The sequence below is a fragment of the Gopherus flavomarginatus genome, chromosome 25 (assembly GCF_025201925.1).
Source record: "Gopherus flavomarginatus isolate rGopFla2 chromosome 25, rGopFla2.mat.asm, whole genome shotgun sequence".
Lineage (NCBI taxonomy): Eukaryota > Metazoa > Chordata > Testudines > Testudinidae > Gopherus > Gopherus flavomarginatus.
Window position 1 is genome coordinate 7,136,092 of NC_066641.1, and position 19,372 is coordinate 7,155,463.

The 19,372-nt window shown below is 41.7% G+C and overlaps 1 protein-coding gene across 1 annotated transcript in view; it reads left to right on the forward strand.

Annotated features, from left to right (window-relative positions):
* MAP3K3 (mitogen-activated protein kinase kinase kinase 3) overlaps window positions 1–19,372 on the forward strand; it is a 51,822-nt gene continuing 32,450 nt past the window's right edge. The window contains exons 1-4 of the mRNA XM_050935156.1: window positions 1–108; window positions 9,268–9,389; window positions 9,794–9,883; window positions 15,425–15,465. Of these exons, the coding sequence (XP_050791113.1) occupies window positions 105–108; window positions 9,268–9,389; window positions 9,794–9,883; window positions 15,425–15,465 (257 nt within the window). The 5' untranslated portion in view covers window positions 1–104. The remainder of the gene's footprint in view (window positions 109–9,267; window positions 9,390–9,793; window positions 9,884–15,424; window positions 15,466–19,372) is intronic.

Here is a 19,372-nt window from a genome sequence, read left to right on the forward strand (position 1 = left end):
GGCCGCCATGGAGCCGCGGCCGTGACAGCCTGGGGCCGGAGACAGCGCGCCGGAGAGCAGCTAAGCCCCCGCCCCGCCTGGGAGCGGGCCCGGCCGCCGCCGAGATGGGTAGGGGTCCGCTGGGGCGGCGAGTCTGAGGCGGCTCCGCTGGGGGGAGGGGCCGGTTGCGGCCGTTGGCTCCCGGGCAGGGAGTGTGTGAAGGGGGGAACTGCGCGCGCCCGGGCCCTGCTGTGAGGGGGACATGGGAGGATCTGGGAACCCCCCCCGGTCTGTGGGTTTCGGCTGCCTGTTGATCTCCCCATTCAGGGCCCAACTGAGAGCGCCGCCCCCCCATCCAGGTTCACGTGCCTGCCCCCTGGGTTGCACGCTGGACTCCCCCCCCCGCCACTGGGGTGTCACCCGCACCCTGGGGTGCCGTGCCGGCTGGGGCTCGCCTGGGCCGGGTGCCCCGGCTGTGCTTTGCCCTGCGGGGTTCCGAGGGAGGCCCTAGCAGGGGAGACTCGCTTCTTTCATCGCATGAGCCCCCCGACACGCTGCATCCCGCGGGGCCTCTGCTGGGCACAGCCTGGTCTAAAGCCCTATCCACGGTGGTGTGCAGAGCCCCCCGGGGAGGTGTTCATTCCCGGTCAGTTACGGGCATAATTGCTCTGCTGACTCCAACAACGAGGGACGATGCAAAAACTCTGCCAGGGTCAGTGATGGAGTAACTTTCACAGGAGATGTGTGCCTACCCCGGATAAGTAATAGTTGTCTTCTACCCTTAAACGTGGGTTTGTATCCCTTATCTTTTTTCTTGTCTGCTGTAACAATGGATGTTAGATTATTCCTAGAAGTGTCTAATGATTTATTTGAATTCTACCAAGCTCTTTGTCGTGTGGCAGTGAGTTCCATTGGTTAATTAGGTGGTGGTGTGTGAAAAAGTATTTCCTCAGCTCCTTTTAATATTTTTTTGACTTTTGGTTTCACTCTTGTATTATGAGAATGTAAACAGCACCTCTGGTATTTTTTATTATACCTTTGTCATGGGCCCTTTTTTACCTCATCTTGAAATTAAATCCTGCTTGAAAACTGTTCTTGAACATGGCTGGAACTAATATAGTTTTTTGCTCCAGTGTCAAGGGTCTTATATTTTGAAGAAGTTATGGTGGTTCTGTTATTGCCTGATGGTATTTGACAATTAGTGATATTTGAGGAATGTAAACATTGTGTGAATTTTTAAAAAACCAATATTGATTTTTGATTGGTAATGTAAAATACATTTTCTATAATTTTTGATCAGGAGCTTGGAGAGTATTTCAGTAAAATTCTAAAAATATACAGCAACATTTTCAAACACTGATGTTTAAAGTCAGACACTTTTGGAAGGTGAATGAGCATCCACAGCTCCTCTGACTTTGACTGAAGTTGTGGAAACTTAGCACTTCTAAGAATCAGGCCACATATTTTGAAATATGGATTTAGGTGTTTTGCTGTAGGAACCCAAATGTGAAAATTTTGGCCATAGCACTATTTGTGACTTGGAATTCTATCAATCTTCAGTCTCCCATGTGAAGCTTCCATTCAATCCTCATTTGTTTTACTAAATTCAGACAATAGCATTTTTAGACAAGTAATGGAGCTGAAGAGCTGTTATCAGTTGCCACCATAGGCTGTCATAATTCAATCAGAACTGTTGGAGTTAATGTTTTAGGAAGATGTGAACTGTAGAGGGAAGTGCCTTACAAGGTTTTCTGAGTTTACTTGGTTTCTTGTTTAGTCCGAAATTAAGTCCATTGTAAACCAGGAGAAAAGTTTAATTTACGTAAACTAGAGCTTACACTTGAGACCATGTTTGTATACTGGCAAAGAAAGTACTTTTATTAACCTAACTGCAGAGTTGTGTAGTTGCACTGTTTTGGGAGTTGCAACTTGGATTTTTTTCTGAAGTTATCTGGTTTGCTAAACCTCTTCTGTTTAGTCTCCTGCATATAATTAGTTCTTATGTTAAAATATAAATCCATGCAGCATCACTGACAATGCTTAAAACAAATGTACGTAATTTGGTTTAATTCTTATAAATTTAAAATGCTGATGCATTTAGCTCCATGACTCAGTCATGCTTAGAAATGGAGGCAGAATAGTCTGGTGTTTTGCTCTGTAGAAACAGATATGAAGGTCTTTAAACACACAATACTTGAGAAAATGAAAGTCTGCCTTCCACTAAAATGCTTACTAGTCACAATCATATAGCTAATATTTGTGTGTGCGCTCATGAGTTGCAAAATGAAAAGGGGTGACTTTACTGGCTGTTAAACTAATGAATGCCATCCAGCTTTGTACAATTGCTCTTAACTTATGAGCAGAAAAGCACTATTATTGTATAGCCATGATTATTTAGAGGTCTTTGATGATATAAAAGAAGATTGGATAATTGATTCAGATAATGAAGGGAATTTTCAACATGATAGACATCAGGAGACAATGACCCAGTTTTGGATAGATGTTTGGATAGTCTAGGTTATACTATATTATTCTTTACATTGTTCCATCTAGCTTTCTACTTTTCTTCATAAATTACCCTAAAAAACTTAGTTAATATACTGAGTAGTTAAAGGGATATTAGTTTTGCAATTTGACATAACTCCATCAACAGTGCTGAAGTGCATTAAAGTTGATTCTCTTGCACTTTATAGGAGGTTACCACTAAATTTAATTTCTGTGCAGAGCTTTTCAGCGGTGTCGGAGAAGCTGATACTGCTTTTGTTAAAGAGAAACATGTGCGTATATTTGAGAAGCAGTGGGGAGAGCTGTGTTGAGACTGAATGTCTTGTGCTAGACCTAGACTGAAATGCTCATTGCAGGCCCAGCTGCAGTTGAGTCTTTCCCTCAATCTGCTTTTTTCCTGCCTGTGTCATTTCCTTCCCTTGGCTCACACAGTTACCCGTAAGCTTTTAGGCTTTACTGCATTGACAGCCACTGTTGCATTATGGGGGAGGGGGAAGGAATAAGCCTGCCATTAACAACCAGTTTTCAATTCTTAACTGTTTTGTTAAAATTTAAAATAGGGAGTCAGTTTTTTTTTTCTATGCCTTGTAGTCACAGAGAGGAGCTTTGGCTTTTGACATTTGTAAGGCAAGTGAGTTGCAAATTTCTGAGACACTGTCAAATGTGAAGACATAAACCTCTGATAGTGAGATTAGCAAGTTACCATAGAATTTCTCTAATGCAGTGTTGTACTAATAGTAATTGTTTTACAATAGTGCCCAGAGGTCTGAATCAGGGGATTGAGGCCTTTATGCTAGGTGCTGTACAGACATGTAATAAAAGCAGACTCTGAACATGTAGTGCAATTTTGTGTCATTAATACTTTACTTTTACAAAATACCCTAGGGTACACTGACCAATGTGCACTGAAGGACTATAAATTACACTTGTTCAGTGAAAACAAGCTTTAGGCTGTAGTTTGGTATTTCTAACTTGTAAAATTCATTGATTGCCATGAGCTTCCCAGTCATTGGATCAAACTAACCAGGTGCCTCTGTTAAGAAGTGTGCATCTTTCTTACAAGTAGACAGTGGACACTACGCTGTCACCATCCCTCCAATTCTCATACCATGCAAACTTGTTTGTAGGGGTTTACAGGCTTCCTGTTTTTAACCAATGTGCAGATGCTTCTACTTTGTGATTTTGCTTTAAACTATTTCCATCCCTGCCATAGCAAATTCTCTGTCTTCGTTTATTACACAGATCTGAGTGAATTTTAACTGAAATAAATGCTTTACACAAGGAATAACTTTCCTTGTAAGTAGCAGTTTCCCTTTATCAATGTTATAACATCCTGGCGTGTAGTTTTTAAAACATGAAAAGCATTTCCTGGACAACATCTTTCCTGCACAAAGCAGAACTGTGTTTCCCAGACCTGCTGGAGACCTAGCAAAACAGGGTGTCTCAGTGCTCTTCAAAAGTTGCTTAAATTTCATTTGTAGTAACTTCTGCATTGTGCCATACAACTGATAGTGCTGCAAATACTTCACTTTTTTTAAAGCTGAGGGTGTAAAATCTTGATGTTAAAATATCTGTTGACCTATATAAAATAAAGTCTTTCAAATTTGTATTTCCATTGCTATACAGACCTTAACTGAAGTTACACTTTGATATAAAATGAGTTAAAATCAAATATTTGGTATTCAGTTTTCTTTAAAAATGGAGATTGGTGTCTGATCTTCATTTTCCCAGGTCACCAAAATGAACTTAAACAAACAAAGTCTATCATATGTTATAACACTAGGGAGCATTCAGCCAATCAAATTGCCTCCTTGGCCGGAAACATTCAGCCATCTTGCTTATTTGACTTTGGGGTCATCATGTGTCTGTGAAGGACATCAAAATAAACAGTCTACTGTTAAAACTGCAGTACAGCATTGTATCTGAACTTGAAGGGGCTCAGTGTCTTGACCTGTTTCAAATTTGCAGGATTGGACTCGAATGTGTCAGAATTAACTAGACCACATTTTACACTTTTGTTATAAAGGCAATGGACAAATCCAAGACATGAAATTTCCTTCCCCAGCCCAGTTCTCTAGTACTGTTTAAAAGGACCACCAGGTTGGAGACAATTTGAAACATACATCTTTTACATGGCTGTGTTTATGGACGATACCATGATACCCATAGTCAGTGTTGGTATAATAGTATTACTATGCGTGCATGCACAGCAAACTCTGATATTAGATCTTATATTAGATTTTAGATTTCTATCCCTGTAGTCCTCTATTGTGGGCCCTAGCCACTTCTGTGCTGTTGGCTATACTTTCAGGTAGTATCCCAGTCCCATAGGTTTTCTTGTGGTTTTACAATCACATTTTTCTAGTTTTAAACTTTCTCCTTTTTTTGGGGTGTGAAACACCTGCGCTAACAGGAGTAAAGTGATTGATTGTATAATGGAAGCAGTAAAATTAATTGTACACAGAAGTGCTGTCAAATGCAAAATGTAAACAAATTTGATTACAGAGATCCTTATTTTTCAATATGGAAGAAAGGAGATCTACTTACGTGGCCGGGAACAGTTACAGTTTAATTTCATTATTTTTGAGTAGTGGATTCTCAACTTTAAGGTTCCATTGATTTTAAATCTTAGGCTATATTGAGACACACCATGGGCTAGTCTACATGATGGTGGCTGGAGTAATGCACTCTGTGGGGGAACATAAGAGTAGCCATAGTGAGTCAAACCAGTGGTCCATCTAGTCCAGTACCCTGTCATCCAACAGTGGCTGGTGCCAGATGCTTCAGAGGGAGTAAATAGAACAGCAGCTTGAGAGATCCATCACCTGTTGTCCAGTTGGAGGTTTAGGGATACCCAGAGCATGGGGTTTTGTCCCAGACCATCTTGGCTAATAGCCATGGATACACCTATCCTCCATGAACTTATCTAATTTTCTTTTGAACCCAGTTATACTTTTGGCCTTCGCAACACCCCTGGCAATGAGTTCCGCAGTTTGACTATGCATTGTGTGAAGTACTTCCTTTAGTTTGTTTTAAACCTCCTGCTGCCTATTATTTTCATTGGTTGCCCTCTAAATCTCATGTTATATGAGGGGGTAATCTCTTCCCTGTTCACTTTCTCTGTACCAGTCATGATTTTATAGACCTCTATTATATCCCCCTTTAGTCATCTCTTCTAAGCTCAACAGTCCCAGTCTTTTTAATCTCTCCTCCATACCCCTAATCATTTTTTGTTAACTCCTCTATACTTTTTCCAATTCTAATATCTTGTTTGGGATAGGGCTATCAGAACTGCACAGAGCATTCAAGGTGTGGGTGTACTATGGATTTATGTAGTGCCATGATGATATTTTCTCTTAGCTATCCCTTTCCTAGTGGCTCCTAACATTCTGTTGGGTTTTTTGACATTGGCTTAACTGTTCTTGTTGAAGTCTGTAGAAACTTTACCAGTACCATCAATTGGAACAGAGTTAGGTCAATGCTGAGTGCTGCTGGAAATCCCACAAAAGTCTCCAGGGCAGGAACTCTGTGTCTGCACAGAACCTAGCAAAATAAGACTGACTCTGATTGCGGCTTTTGGGTGCTGTTTTGTTACAAATACATACGTTTCCCTCTTTTGCTTTGAGCTCATAATGGTTTACATTGCATTTTGGAAAAGTCTGATATATTCATCCCACATACACCTCCTTTGGGCATAATAATCTAACTTGTTCATTTGTTACTAGTAAGTCAATTACTGACCTGTCTTTTTATAAAAAAAACCTAAATTCAGGAATAAATATTTGTAATCAAATGTGTAACATGAAATGAGGAATAAATGTGCACCCTTTGCTTTATCAAATAAGAGTTTTTTTACAAATGCATATGTACAGGAGAAACATCTGTACTGCAATGTTCAGAAATGTCTCATGTTCCCATTGATTCTAAGACTGTTAGGCTTGTACTTATGTAAATCAATACCTAGCGCAGAGGTAGGCAACCTATGGCATGTGCGCCAAAGGCGGCACGCAAGCTGACTTTCAATGGCATTCACATCACCTGGTCTGGGGAGCTCTGCATTTGAATTTTAAATGAATCTTCTTAAACATTTTAAAAGCCTTATTTACTTTACATACAACAATAGTTTAGTTATATGTTATAGACTTATAGAAAGAGACCTTCTAAAAATGTTAATTTGGCATGTGAAATCTTAAATTAGAGTGAATAAATGAAGACTCGGCACACCACTTCTGAAAGGTTGCCGACCCCTGTCCTAGAGCAATAAGATGCATTCAGAGTGGATTTTTAAAAAAAATCAATGACTGTAACTGGGTTTTTTATTTTTAACTCGGGTTTTGTTAAAATTGTTCAAAAATTAGCCCTCGAGAGAGCTGGAAATTTCATTTTAACCACACCATAAACTGATAGCTCTAAGTGCGTTGGGAAGGAGGGGAAATTGCATATCAAAGTCTGCACATCTAGGTAATTGTAATCTTAGGTTTATGACAGACCTTAAAATAGTACAGCCTAAAACTGGATAGAAAAGCTTTAACTTTGGCTATAGTGTTAGTATTTCTTACAACACCGCCAAACGGGAAACCTACATCATTGGGTTTCTCTTCATCCAACTCTCTCCTGCTATCCCCATCCCAATTTTCTGCCCAAGACCAGCAAATTTCTGCAAGACTCCATAGAGGACAAAACATTCTTTTCAGTTTGTTCAAAGTAGAGTTTATATTTGGCTCAGATTTTATAACCAGGTCACACTCCTTTTAGAGGAGATTTAACTGGATACAACATCTAAAGAAACAAACACCATAGAGTAAAACCATAGAGTTTTGATAAGCTTTACGTGCAGCAGTCCAAGAATATAGTATGTACACATGTGCCAATGACCGGATTGGCTAACTGATAACGTCCGATGCTTTGTTGCTCAGAATGCAAAGTGCTTCAAAAATGAAGCCAATAAGCCAGTAAGTAGTTTGAACAAAAGTTCATGTGCCATGTACAACTCTCGCTACAGTATTTAGGTGATATTGAAAGCAAGGGACTAATTTCAGTGAATGATTTGGCATAGGCTAAGCAGGTGTCTAGTTAACTCCTGCAGCACCTCCTGGTATTCTAGTTTTAGGCTTTCCACACAGCTCTGCCACTTCACCTCAGTCCTAAATTCAGACAGGCTCTGGAAGACTACACTGTATTGGTTACATGAGAACTTTTAACCAAAAGGTCTTTTTTTTTTTTCCTGACAGTTGGGTAATTATGTGAAAATGGAATATAGTTGATACAGTTTAGCAGCCTCACTATATGTTTGCTTGACTGTAAATGGGGGAAGGGTATTATAGTTTATAAACTCATCATAGCTTTTTTTATGCTCATCTATGTTACAAATATGACCGAGTTAGGTGATAGGTTGTGAGCACTGCAGTTAAAATTTGTAGTATCAGCAATGACTGTGTCCATGTAATTGGATTAAAACCTGGGACAATCCCAGGCATTAGCCTTATTTAAGGGACATAGTAAGGTCTTGTGCACACCATCAGTTTAAACAAACTAACTAGGATAAGGAGACCCAGGACCTTTGACTGAGATATTTGTGGCATAGGCTAGGGAATTGCATTAATCAACACTTTCACAGATTTAGCAAAGCAGAGGCCACTTGACTAGTACTGTCCTATAGTTAGCAGGCCACATGGGTGATGAAAAATTTGCTGAGGTGATAACTGAGACTGACGTCAGCAGACAGAGCAAATGTATTGTTTGGTTAGTGAGAAAAGGCAATGCAGGTCTTGCCATCTCACTTCCACTTGAAGGCAGGGCCCCTGGTAGTTGTGACAGGCAACACCTCAGAGCCCAGTTGATTCATAAGACTGACTATGGTGTCTAATAAAATGTCAGAGTTATTTATGTTGTTGCTACATCTACCTGCTCAGTTTTGGAAATAGATGCCACTGGTTTCTCATGGTTAGCTCTTCAGGACAGAGACCATACCTGCCTCCTTTGTGTGGCACCTAGCGCAATGAACCCCAATCCTGATTAGAGCCTCTATGTACTTCTCTAGTATAAATAACATAATTAGTTGGTTTCACCCCAGTCATGGGTTCCTACCATGATCCTGAAGAGGTTGACCTGCATCTGCTAGCTCTGCTCTGCAAGCAGTCAGTGCTCTTCTCATTGCTGACCTGTTCTGACTTGCGTCCTGAAGATGTTTTAGCTTTCTCAGAAGACAACCTTTGTTCTGTGAACCCTTGTTTTGGGGATATGGGGAGAAGTGCACTTGACAGTCAGCACAAATTTTTGAGACCTAGTAATAATTCAGAATAATTGATTGGCTGGTTCCTTTCTTGCTGTTATGCAGGCTAGCTCTATCATCAAGCAGTGAAGGCTCTCTGGGGTAGCAGAAAGTAAGGTTGGAAGGGGACAGATGTTAGCCAGTTTTCCTGTGGCAACAAAATGCTTACAACTAATCCTTCTAAGTGACCTAAATTACCCTGTAGCAAATTTTGCTAGGTGAACTGGACATGGTCCTGGGATGCAGGAACTCCCATATTCGATTCTAGCTCCGACCGGACTTGGTTTGTGGCCTTAAACAACTCTCTACCCTTCCATTTACCTGCCTCTGAAATGAGGCTAATGTGTGTCTACCTCATACAGGTGTGATGGGGGTTAGTGGCTGTGAATGAAGATGTACTCTTGGCACTTGAAAAAAATCTTTGGTCTCTCAGCCAGAGGAACAAAAGTTTGAATTCTTGAAAGTTCCCCAACTGCTACTCACCAAAATAAGTTCCCTCTTGTCAATTGCAGATGAGCAGGAGGCACTGAACTCCATCATGAAGGACTTGGTCGCACTCCAGATGGGCCGGCGTCACAGGCTGCCTGGCTTTGATACCATGAAGAATAAAGACGCTGCTCATTCCAACAAACAGGTAAAGGATTGTTTATTGGCGATTGAAAATTATGACCTGGCACAAGGGATTAGACTATAGGGGAAGTGGGTCCATTTGCTTCAAGTGCAGTAGGGCACCAGTGTTTAATGCAAGTCCTGGCATTGCAGAGGGATGTCTACTTCATGGGCTTTATGCTCCCCTAATTTGGATTAGGTCATTGATTTAGGTTCACTTTGGGTTATTTTATTCCTTCTATTGGACTAAAGCAGGCAATGTTTTGATTGTTCAGAGCAGCTCAATGATCTGCCTCACCCAGGTGTATGTAGAAAGACATTATCTGGGTAGATTGGCTGAAAATTCTACCACATGGCTTTCTTGTTTTAGCTTGCACAGTCCACCTTTCTTTATTTTTATAAACTAACATTAATATTTTTTCTTTTAAGAAAAAACACAATGCCAGCAGTCCAGCGCACCTGAGCAGCCCTACAATAACAAACCAGTGTGCCTGTGCAGTAGAAGAAAAAAAAATTCCGGTAAGAAAACTGGCTTCCATTTCAGTATTAGCAATTATAAATTAAGAGCACATTCATGCTCAGTGACCTTTACAGAGCTCATGCCTTTGTCTTGTAGCTGTAGAATATACCTTCCCCAGGGGAGTGCTGGAAGCCCCATTAGTTGAATTGTTTAAACTAATCTAGACAAAGCTCTGGAGATGGTTTTGTAGGGAAGAATCCTGCACTGGCTTCTTAGCAGAAGGAGAGGAGGAAAAGATAAGATCTATTTGGTTATCTGTCTCTGATAAGGTTGAATTCACTAGTCTTGAAGACCAAATTATCCTAGAAATTCCATCTGTACTGTGTGCTATTTGTGTGCCATTTTAGTGCAAACTCCGCAATACTCTCAAGCCTTTTAATGTGCAAATATTTGTCCAGCACTTTCAGAGAATTCATTCAAGTCACTTGGGCTTAATGACAAATGGTCAAATGGCTTTAGAGGCATGGACCCAGTTTAAGCTTTGAGGCTGTTACGTATATCAGGTTAAGTTCCTGCCTGCCCCTGACCTCTCAGTATTGAATGTATTGCCTCACTAATGTGGGGAAGGTCAACAGAGTTTAACACCCATTATAGCAAAGTGTGGTTGACCCTGATGAAATGTGTAATCAGCCACATTTACTGCAGTTAGAGATGAACAGTGGTCATGAGCCTCCCCAGTTAGCATTGAACTCTATTGCCCTGCTGGTTTGGGATCAGAGTTCAAAACCCATTTATCAAAATGTGGTCAACACCCATTATTTCTTAGATGGACACAGTCAGACTGGCTGTCAGACTTGGGTCTCTGATCCATTCATCCATCAATTCATTGGTCTGTTTTTTCATGTAATTGTATTTCCCAAGCAAGGGATGCTCGGTCGGGTAAAAGTTAGTTCACTGTCATTTCAGGATCAAATTCTGGCGCATTCAGGAAGTGGGAATGAACCTGGTGTGGTTTCTTGATCTACACCCGATTTGTCCATCATACAAAATCTTCCCTCCATTGTGCACAATTAGCGCTCTGCTCAGAAGAGTTTTAGGATTGGGGATGTAAGTGTCGAGACTGTGCAGTGTCTTACTGAACTGTGCCCCTCTCAAGCTAGTGCTTAGTCCAGTGGTGTTCAACTTTTTGTCTGAGCCTCCCTTATGATAGATGGAGGGCCCCTTCCCAGAATCCCATTGTGCTTTGCCATATCACAGTGGTGACCAGGTCTTTCTTTTCCTTTTTCCACTCCTTTGTTTCCATTCTATCTCCCTGTGCATGTTATCCTATTTTTGTTTTCTTTTTGTTTTTGTTTTTCCCTTTCCCCATTCCCTCACTCATCAGAATGTTACATGCAGCATAGGGTGGGGGAGTCTATAGAAAGCTCTTTGGAGCTGAGCTGTTTGTTGTGAGCATAGATAGTTTGAGCCAGCAAGTTGCTTCCTGAGCCTGTAGTCTTGTGTAACCCTATTCCCCTGTGGAATAGTCACTAGAACGGGGAGGGTTGATTTCAAGAAACTACCCAGTGCTTCACCCATAGCAGTGTGTTATTTGCTGAGAGTCAGACTAGATTTGGGGTCATGCTGCTTTACTCAACCTCATGGCTCTTCTCTCTGCTTGTGGCACACACCTCCCTCCCACAATTTAATCTAGGATCTCTGGAGGCCCACAGGTTGAAGAAACATTGGCTTGGTCCATTGCCCTCATGAGCAGTAGATACAAGTTTCTTAACTAAGCTATGTGTATTTCTCCGTGAATGTTGTCTTGGACAATGAGTCTATTGGTTTTCTGCCTTGTACCCTAACTCTGCCTGAGTATCCAGAAATCTACTGTGCTTGGGCTCATATTGCCAAGGATTGTAGGTAATTGCCAGGAATCCAGCTCTCTCTTCCAGTATTTCCTGTACTGTCACTGATTGTCCGTGGATCTATATATAGATCCTAAGTTTAGCTTCTAACAGACTTTCAGCCCCATGTAGTTCTACTGAAACACAGATAAATTCCGAGAACTTCATCCCAACCTTAGACTTCTCCTCACACACTTGACTCCTCATTGAGTCTCCCACAGTGCTCAGGAAGGCATTGAAGGGATGATATTGACATGCTGACAAAGGATTAGTTCAGCCTGTGTGTCTGAGGAACGCTTTAAAGGGAAGCGAGTAAAGCAATCCAATTCTTAAACTCCCTTTAGAGGTGTTCTTTACTTTCATGCACTCTTGTGCAGTGTTACTGTTGACTGTCTATACAGCTACCACCCTTTCACCCCAGGGAGGCTACTTTCTGTCACCAGCATAAAATTATCCCTGCCCTGGGTCATTAGTGGGGATAAAAACCTAGGACCTTTTAGTGCTTGTAAAAACCTATCCTTTAGGTTCTCAAACTGTGGGTTGAGACCCCATTTTAATGAGGTCACCAAGGCTGGTGTTGGTCCTGGCCCCAGCAAGTCTGAAGCCCAAGCCCAAGCCCCACTGCCCAGGGCTGAAGTTACATGCCCACCCTCATTTTGTCGTCATTCTATTGTTACCCCAGTGTGTTACCTGTGTACTGGATTCTTATTTGTTATCCCTCTGTACATTATGCCATTAAGCTCTTGTAAGACACACATTATGTGTTCTCACCTAGTCAGCTGGAAAACATCTTTAATAACCTTTCATTCCTTCACACTCTGCCCTCCATTTTCTGGATTAGACAGCTGAACTGGAGTAAATACACAAAGTTCCCCTTTTGATGTCTCTGCATAAAATTCACCCTTCCCTGTCATGGGTTGGTCTGCTTACTGTTGGATGGCACTGCCTCCTGGCAGTTCTGGGGATTAGATTACTCAGGCCTAAACTCCTTCCAGTGGTTACACCCAGTCAGTTTCTCCTCTGTAGCCACTCTTTCACTCTCAGGAGCCACAGGTGTCCTCTTCCTGACTCAGCCCTCTGGCCAGGTCACTATTGTGATTTCCCTTGGGGGGAGGAGGGGGAGTTTATCAAGGTTCCTGCTCTCCAACAGTCTCAGACAGTCTTCCGCTACAGTGCTACTCCCACAATGGCTGGCTGGTGAACCTGGACCCACCATCTGCTCTGGGTTCCAGCTCAGGGATCTTCTACACAGCAGCCAAGGTCTGTTCCCTGCACCTTGCTGCCTTTCCCTGAGCAGCTTCCATATCTCCTATAGCCCTCGCTATTCCTCTGAGTTTGCCAGTCTCCATTCCCTCCTCCGGAGAGTAGCTTTAGGCAGCTCATCTCTGCAACCTCCAAACATTCCTCCTTGTTCCCAGGGAGTGACTGCAGCCTTTGCTAGCCACCCCCTCTGTCCTGTCTCTTGTAGAAGCCCCATCTGTCCTTCCCAGGTGAGCTTCTCTCTAATTAGTTGCCTCCACCCTAAAGCTCCTCAGTTTGCAGTCTAGTTAGCTGATTGGGCTCACCTAGCCTAATTCAGCTCTTGTAGAGCCAGTGTGGGGGGCACACCCCTTGCACTCCCCCAATTCCTGAGTAAACTTTAGGAAAGTTTTATGTAAATTACTTTGGCTGAAGATCATTGTTCTTCTGGTCAGGAAGCCCATTTGTCATGAACAATTACGCACCTACAGGACTTCTGCAAGAATACTGTGTACTGGCAGTGAATGTATGGGTCCCTTTGAACTGCCTCCTTGACCACTGGGTCTGCCAGATATTTCCTCTACCTTAAAGAGCATTTCCTACCCACTTTTTTTTTTTAAGTTCCTAGATATATGATTGCCTATTGTCTTTAAGGCTTTCACAGCTCCTTCATCCACTCTAATCGCTTAGGGTTGTGCAGGAGAAATGATAATACCTTATGAGAGCAGATTTTTTTTCCTTTTTAGTTTTTATCTTTGATCTAAATTGGAACTTGAACTTTATTCTCTAGTGGTTAAATGTGCTATACTTTCACTCCTTGTGCTGTCTAGCATCCTCTGAGTTTACAGCTTAGTGCACAGGTACCACATTGGGCACTTTAATGAAACCTTGGATAAGATGGAGGGCAAACCTTCTGCACTTTAAATGATGACATACAAGTTACTTGTATTATGAAGGTATTGGTTGTGACTTCCTCATAGGCTATGTTTATCTTAAAGCAGGGATTTAATGTCTTTTTATAAATAAAATGACAAATCCTCCCTCATCTTTATAGCATTTATTATGAGGTATCAGACAGGACATCTACATTGCAAAAGAATACCCTGCAACAGCAAGTCTCAAAGCCTGTGTCAACTGACTTGGACTTGTGCTATGAGACTAAAAATAACAATGTAGACATTCCCTCTCAGGATCTAATTATAACTGTAGACTCTAGACAGGGCCAGTTCAGTAGCACCCAACTCTCTAAGTACTATAGTGCCATGAGAAGTAATTCAACCAGTCATGATCTCTTCTTCCCAGCTAATTTGCATGCTGAAGTTCTGTTGTTTGAAATGAATTGGAGGAGAGCAATGCTATACTAATGTAAGGAATTCTCATGGTTTGGTTACTTGCCTCCTACATCTGTTGCTGCTCTTTGAAAGTTCCACGGCCTCCTTGCATCATCAATGAGTAACTGGACAAAATGAGCACACGCACTCTTGCTCGTGCTCCCCTTCTGGTGCATGGGGCCATGGATGACCCCTTTCTCTGTTCCTTCACTTCCCATAGTCCCCCCCGCCCCCTTCACATTCTTTGTCACCATCTCATGCTGCTTCCCCATCCTCCCCTTAGCTCCTGATGGTGCTCTATTCTCCTGTTCTTCCCCCCACACACACACTTTTCCCACATTCCTGCTCATATTACATATGTGAAGTCCTCCTCTTATCTGCCCAGTCTTCCTGTGAGTCTTGATAGAAGAGGAAATAATAGAATACCTGATAACTATGCCTGTCACATATCAGTTTTGTGTCCTAGAAGTTTACTTGGTAAATTTACCTATATATTTAAAAAAGAAAAAAATTACCCTTTTTCCCAGATAACCAAGCTAATGTGTCAATTGCAAATTTGAGACAGATATGTTCCTGACTACTTTATGTTGCTGTGGTGATACAAAATAGCGTCGAATCCATTTTAACTGGCTTGTATGCACCAGATACACATCTCATTTTACATAACCATCAGGTAGTAAATTTGAGATGTAACAAGATTAATGCTGCTTATAAATTCCTAGTCTGCAGGAGGGTGATACTGGGAGGAAGATACTAGTTGAAAAATGCTTCTGCTTGGGTGGAATGAGTTGGGAGGAAGGGACCAACAAAAATGGTGCTTCAATGACCACAGCTATTGTGGAGTAGAATAGATGGAGAATCTGGTGGTTTCTGATGAATGCTTCCAGAAGCCAGGCTTCATTATTTGACATCAAATAGGTGAGAACTTACCATATAAGAAATAGCCTGAGTACTGGAAAATTAAGGCTTTTTCTGGGACTAAAGTAGGGAGAAGGTTGAAAATTGCAACTTACTTTAAAAGTGAGTGAGAACAAATTAATATTTTGTCACACGAGTCCTCATTGTATGCTTTGTTATAACTTTTATGAAATATGCCAAAGAATTTGATAATGGACTAATCTTCTGTTTTGTGTCTCTTGGGCAGAATGATGTAAGGATAAAGTTTGAACATAATGGGGAAAGACGGTAAGTTTTTGTGTTCACTGTTCACATATACAGTGTTTCTGATAAAGTACACTAGTCAAACTAAATGGATGTGGGCTTCACAGGAATTCCACATGGTGCATGCCATTATATCTTTGAGCTTATGGTGGGTTTCTGTCTAAAATGGCTTACTCTGACCTAAAGAGAATGCTTTGCTTTACCCAGGGTGGAGCGAAGGGTAGTTCCTGTTGAGATTCTTGAGTTCTCCCTTTCTCTCCTCAGTGCTCCTCCAACCTTCTATTTTTTTTCCACTTTCACCTCCTTGTAGTCCTCTTCTTGCAGCCACAGTCCTAGTACCTTCTGGTTCTGTCAATAGTGTTTATCTTGCTCAGAGGGGCTCCTTTGGAAGAAGGTATGGATATCCTTTCTGCCCCTCAACACACATTTGTAGCTCAGGGAAAGAGGGAGAGGGAAGCTTAAATTAGAAATCGCTAGGTTGATGGTTGCCTCTGCAAACCAGAGTCAGAATATACAGTGTTGCAAATGTTCCATGTTTTGGAAGAGCAGCTGTAATACTCTTGCAGTACCTCCATGTTGGCATCATTGGTTGGGAAAAGGGACCCACTGATGCACAATATTGGCAAATCCTACAGTAGATGATATGGGTGAAAATAGAGTTCCAGTTGCCCTAGCTGAACTTGTCGGTGTATATTCTAGATTCACCCTCTCCTAGTTTTGTTTCGGTCATAATTGAATTAACCTCTAAACATGTTTTTCAATCTGTGAATCCTGCATAAAAACTTGTTAATAAAATCTTAAGGTGGATACTTCACTGAGGTGCTGCTGGGCATCCCTGTGCTGAGACTAACAAGCTGGGTTATACAGTGATTTAGCTTTAAAAATGGAGAGGAACTCTCCTCTCCTACGCTCTGATTCAGTAAGATACTTAAGTACATGCATAGTTCCACTGACACCAATAGGATTATTTATGTCCTTAGTTACACATGTTTTGAAGTACCTAACTGAATTGGGCCCTTGTGATGTGCTGTGATTTATATAACCACTGTTAAAAGAAAATGGAGATTGCATACATCACCCTTGTCTGTAACCCCCAGCACTCTTACTTTGCTGAAGTGGCTTGCCTTTGGAAATAATAAAGAAGCAAAGGAATTCCACAAAAGTGACTTTCTTCAGTCATGGTCTTGCAACCTTTATTCATGTAAGTAGGTTGGTCTCATGAACTTCAGTGGGGCCTTTGAGTCAGTAAAGATGACTTAAGTAAAGGTTGGAGGACTGAGTTCTTTGTATGTAGCAGTATTTTGGAGGAGAACTCTCAAGCCTCCTTCAGGATTCTGATTAAAAAAGTTAGGTTTCATGGGGATGTCATTACTTCCATTATTGGACCCTTTAGATTTCTCTAGAAAAATCATTCTTATGATGTCGAGTTAAAAAGTTATTGCACTATAGTAAAACTAAAAACTTAATCTGATGTATCCTTTAAATATATATATGAACTTCTTTTTAAAAATTGGCTAGTTGTTTAGAGTAGTTTCAGGTTTCATACCTGCCCAGAGTTTCCCTGCCGAATCTTATGGCTGCGCAGTTATTTTTCTATTTTTAAAACATTTTCTCTTCCTTGTTGCTGCATGAAAGACTCACACAAAAAGAAACGGACTATGCAGGACAAACAGTGAAATTGGCTATACCCAAATTACTGTCCATTGCACAAAAGAAACTTAAAATAGAGCTTTTTCTCTATTCTTTTAGTTCTAGTCAATTTACATATTAATTATAGTAACAAGAAAAAAATAAGTCATTCTAGCCTGAAGTGACTTCCAGTTGGCGGTCTCTTTATTTTTCATTTGTTTGTGTTACCACTTAGTTTCACTACCCTAAGTAAAACAACTTGGTCAATTTCGTTTTTTTTCCAGTGCTTCACTTTCTGATGTCCTTGCATTATCACTGCATAGCAGTTTGAGAGTGGTAGACACTGTAGGGGAAAGACTCTTCACTTATAAGTATTCTGCTGTTTTCTACTCGCTTCTGACGTGAGCCCTGCTTCTACAGGTCTTGCGATATTAGGCTAAGACTTGACAGAACAGTTGCTCGGTCTCTGACACTTAAATGGTTGCACTTAAATCGTCTTTCTTTCCCTGCCTCCACAAACCATTGGATCATATCACAAAATTCACTGTCTGTAGGAATTCAGGCACACAACACATTAATTTTTTTGGTACACCAAGAGAAAATCCAAAAGTAGTCATAGTCATGATCTACTGCATTCCTAATAGAGCGCTGACGTGAGTTGGCTTCGAATGTCACATAGGAATGCTGTGGAGTACAACAGAGCCACTGTCCAACAGGCCACAATATTTTGCGATATACAGCTTTGTGACAAGGTAACTTCGGAAGTGGAACCTCATCAACAGTGCTATTGTCTCTCGCATCTCCTTCCCAAATGCTTGTATTTAAGGTGGCACAGTGCTCAGGGAAGTAGAAAGTGGATTTTTTTAAGTAACATTGAAATGAAAAGCTTGATTGTGTGTTAGTCTAATTATGCAGTTACGCTTGCCCTAATTCCCCATTCCCAAAGTGGCATGCAGTTACAGACAGCAGGCTTGCACTGAGAATGTAAGTGTGTGTGTTTCGTTTCAGGGAAGCTGCCAGATCTAACCACAAATATTTAAGGTGGTCAGGCAGGAATGGACTCCTTAAACCCCGAACTCCATGATTTTGTGTTAGTTTAAAAACGGTGCACTTCTCTAATAGAGCTGTTTTCGGGTGCCACAAATCTTGTGTGTTTTTTCGTGCAGTGTGTGTAGAATAGAAGCCTTTATAAAGGGCTTCACTGCAGCTGGGAGCCAAGTTACGTTTTGCCCAGTGCCAAAGTACTATAATTTCCATGGATTGGTTTCTTGGTAATATGCAGAAAATGTTATTGTGGGCTGTCTTTTTTAACAAGGACTATTTCTAAATAGCTGAATGTTGTAGATCTAGTAGCAAGAGGCTGAGGAAGCAGACTGAAGTTAGGAATTATTAAAACAAAACCTCTGTATACTTAAAGGGTATCTAGTAGTGGTGAAATCTGATGGATTAACAGTGTTGGAGACCAGTATCATAGTGCGAGTAAGCACAAGCAGTGCACTCTGGAACTTCCCAAGCAACATATCTCTACCCTCATCTGAAGGGATTGCCTCTGGGGATAGGACAGGAGCTGAGTGGCCTATTCAGTACTGTCCCTTGAAGGCTGACAGCAGGGTTGCCAATTAGTGCTAATAGTTGTGGTTGTTGTGATGTGGACTTCCCTCCACTAGGAGCCACACTACTTTGTTTCATGTAGCAGCAGGAAGCCGAAGCAGCCATCAGATTTGTATTAGAATAGCTCTCAGAACATGCTGGGTGCTGTCCAGACACAAGAGTTCTTGCACCTAGGAGCAAACCATCTAAACAAAGGGTAGGGGAAAGGGGTACATATAAGCCAAGCGCTAAGGGCCTGGCTTTAGCTCTGTTTATTTATGGAGAAGGACCCTAGTGGGTTTGGGGCAGTGGTTCTCAATCTGCGGCCTGTAGGCCATTTGTGGCCCATCAGCACAGAGCCGATCAGCTGACATCCTCAGGGCCAGACAGGTAGTATTGGATGCAGCCCACGATGGTAAATAGGTTGAGAACCACTGGTCTGGGGAAATAAAGGAGTGTGGAGAGTGATGAATGGAAGGAAAGTGAATAAAAAAGCTGGAGAGGAGTCTGGTGGGAGGGGTATCAAGGCCCAGAAGCAGACGTAAGTGGAGAGGCAGGGGCAAACATACGGCCTGGCCCATGTGGAATGGAGAGGGCAGGTTGCTGGGGATCCAGCATCCCTGATGGATTCTCCATGGACTGGTTGTGTAGAGAGAAGGGCTGGTTAATTTGTACTCTTGCCAGTTGAGCTCTCCAGTTCATTCCCCACCAC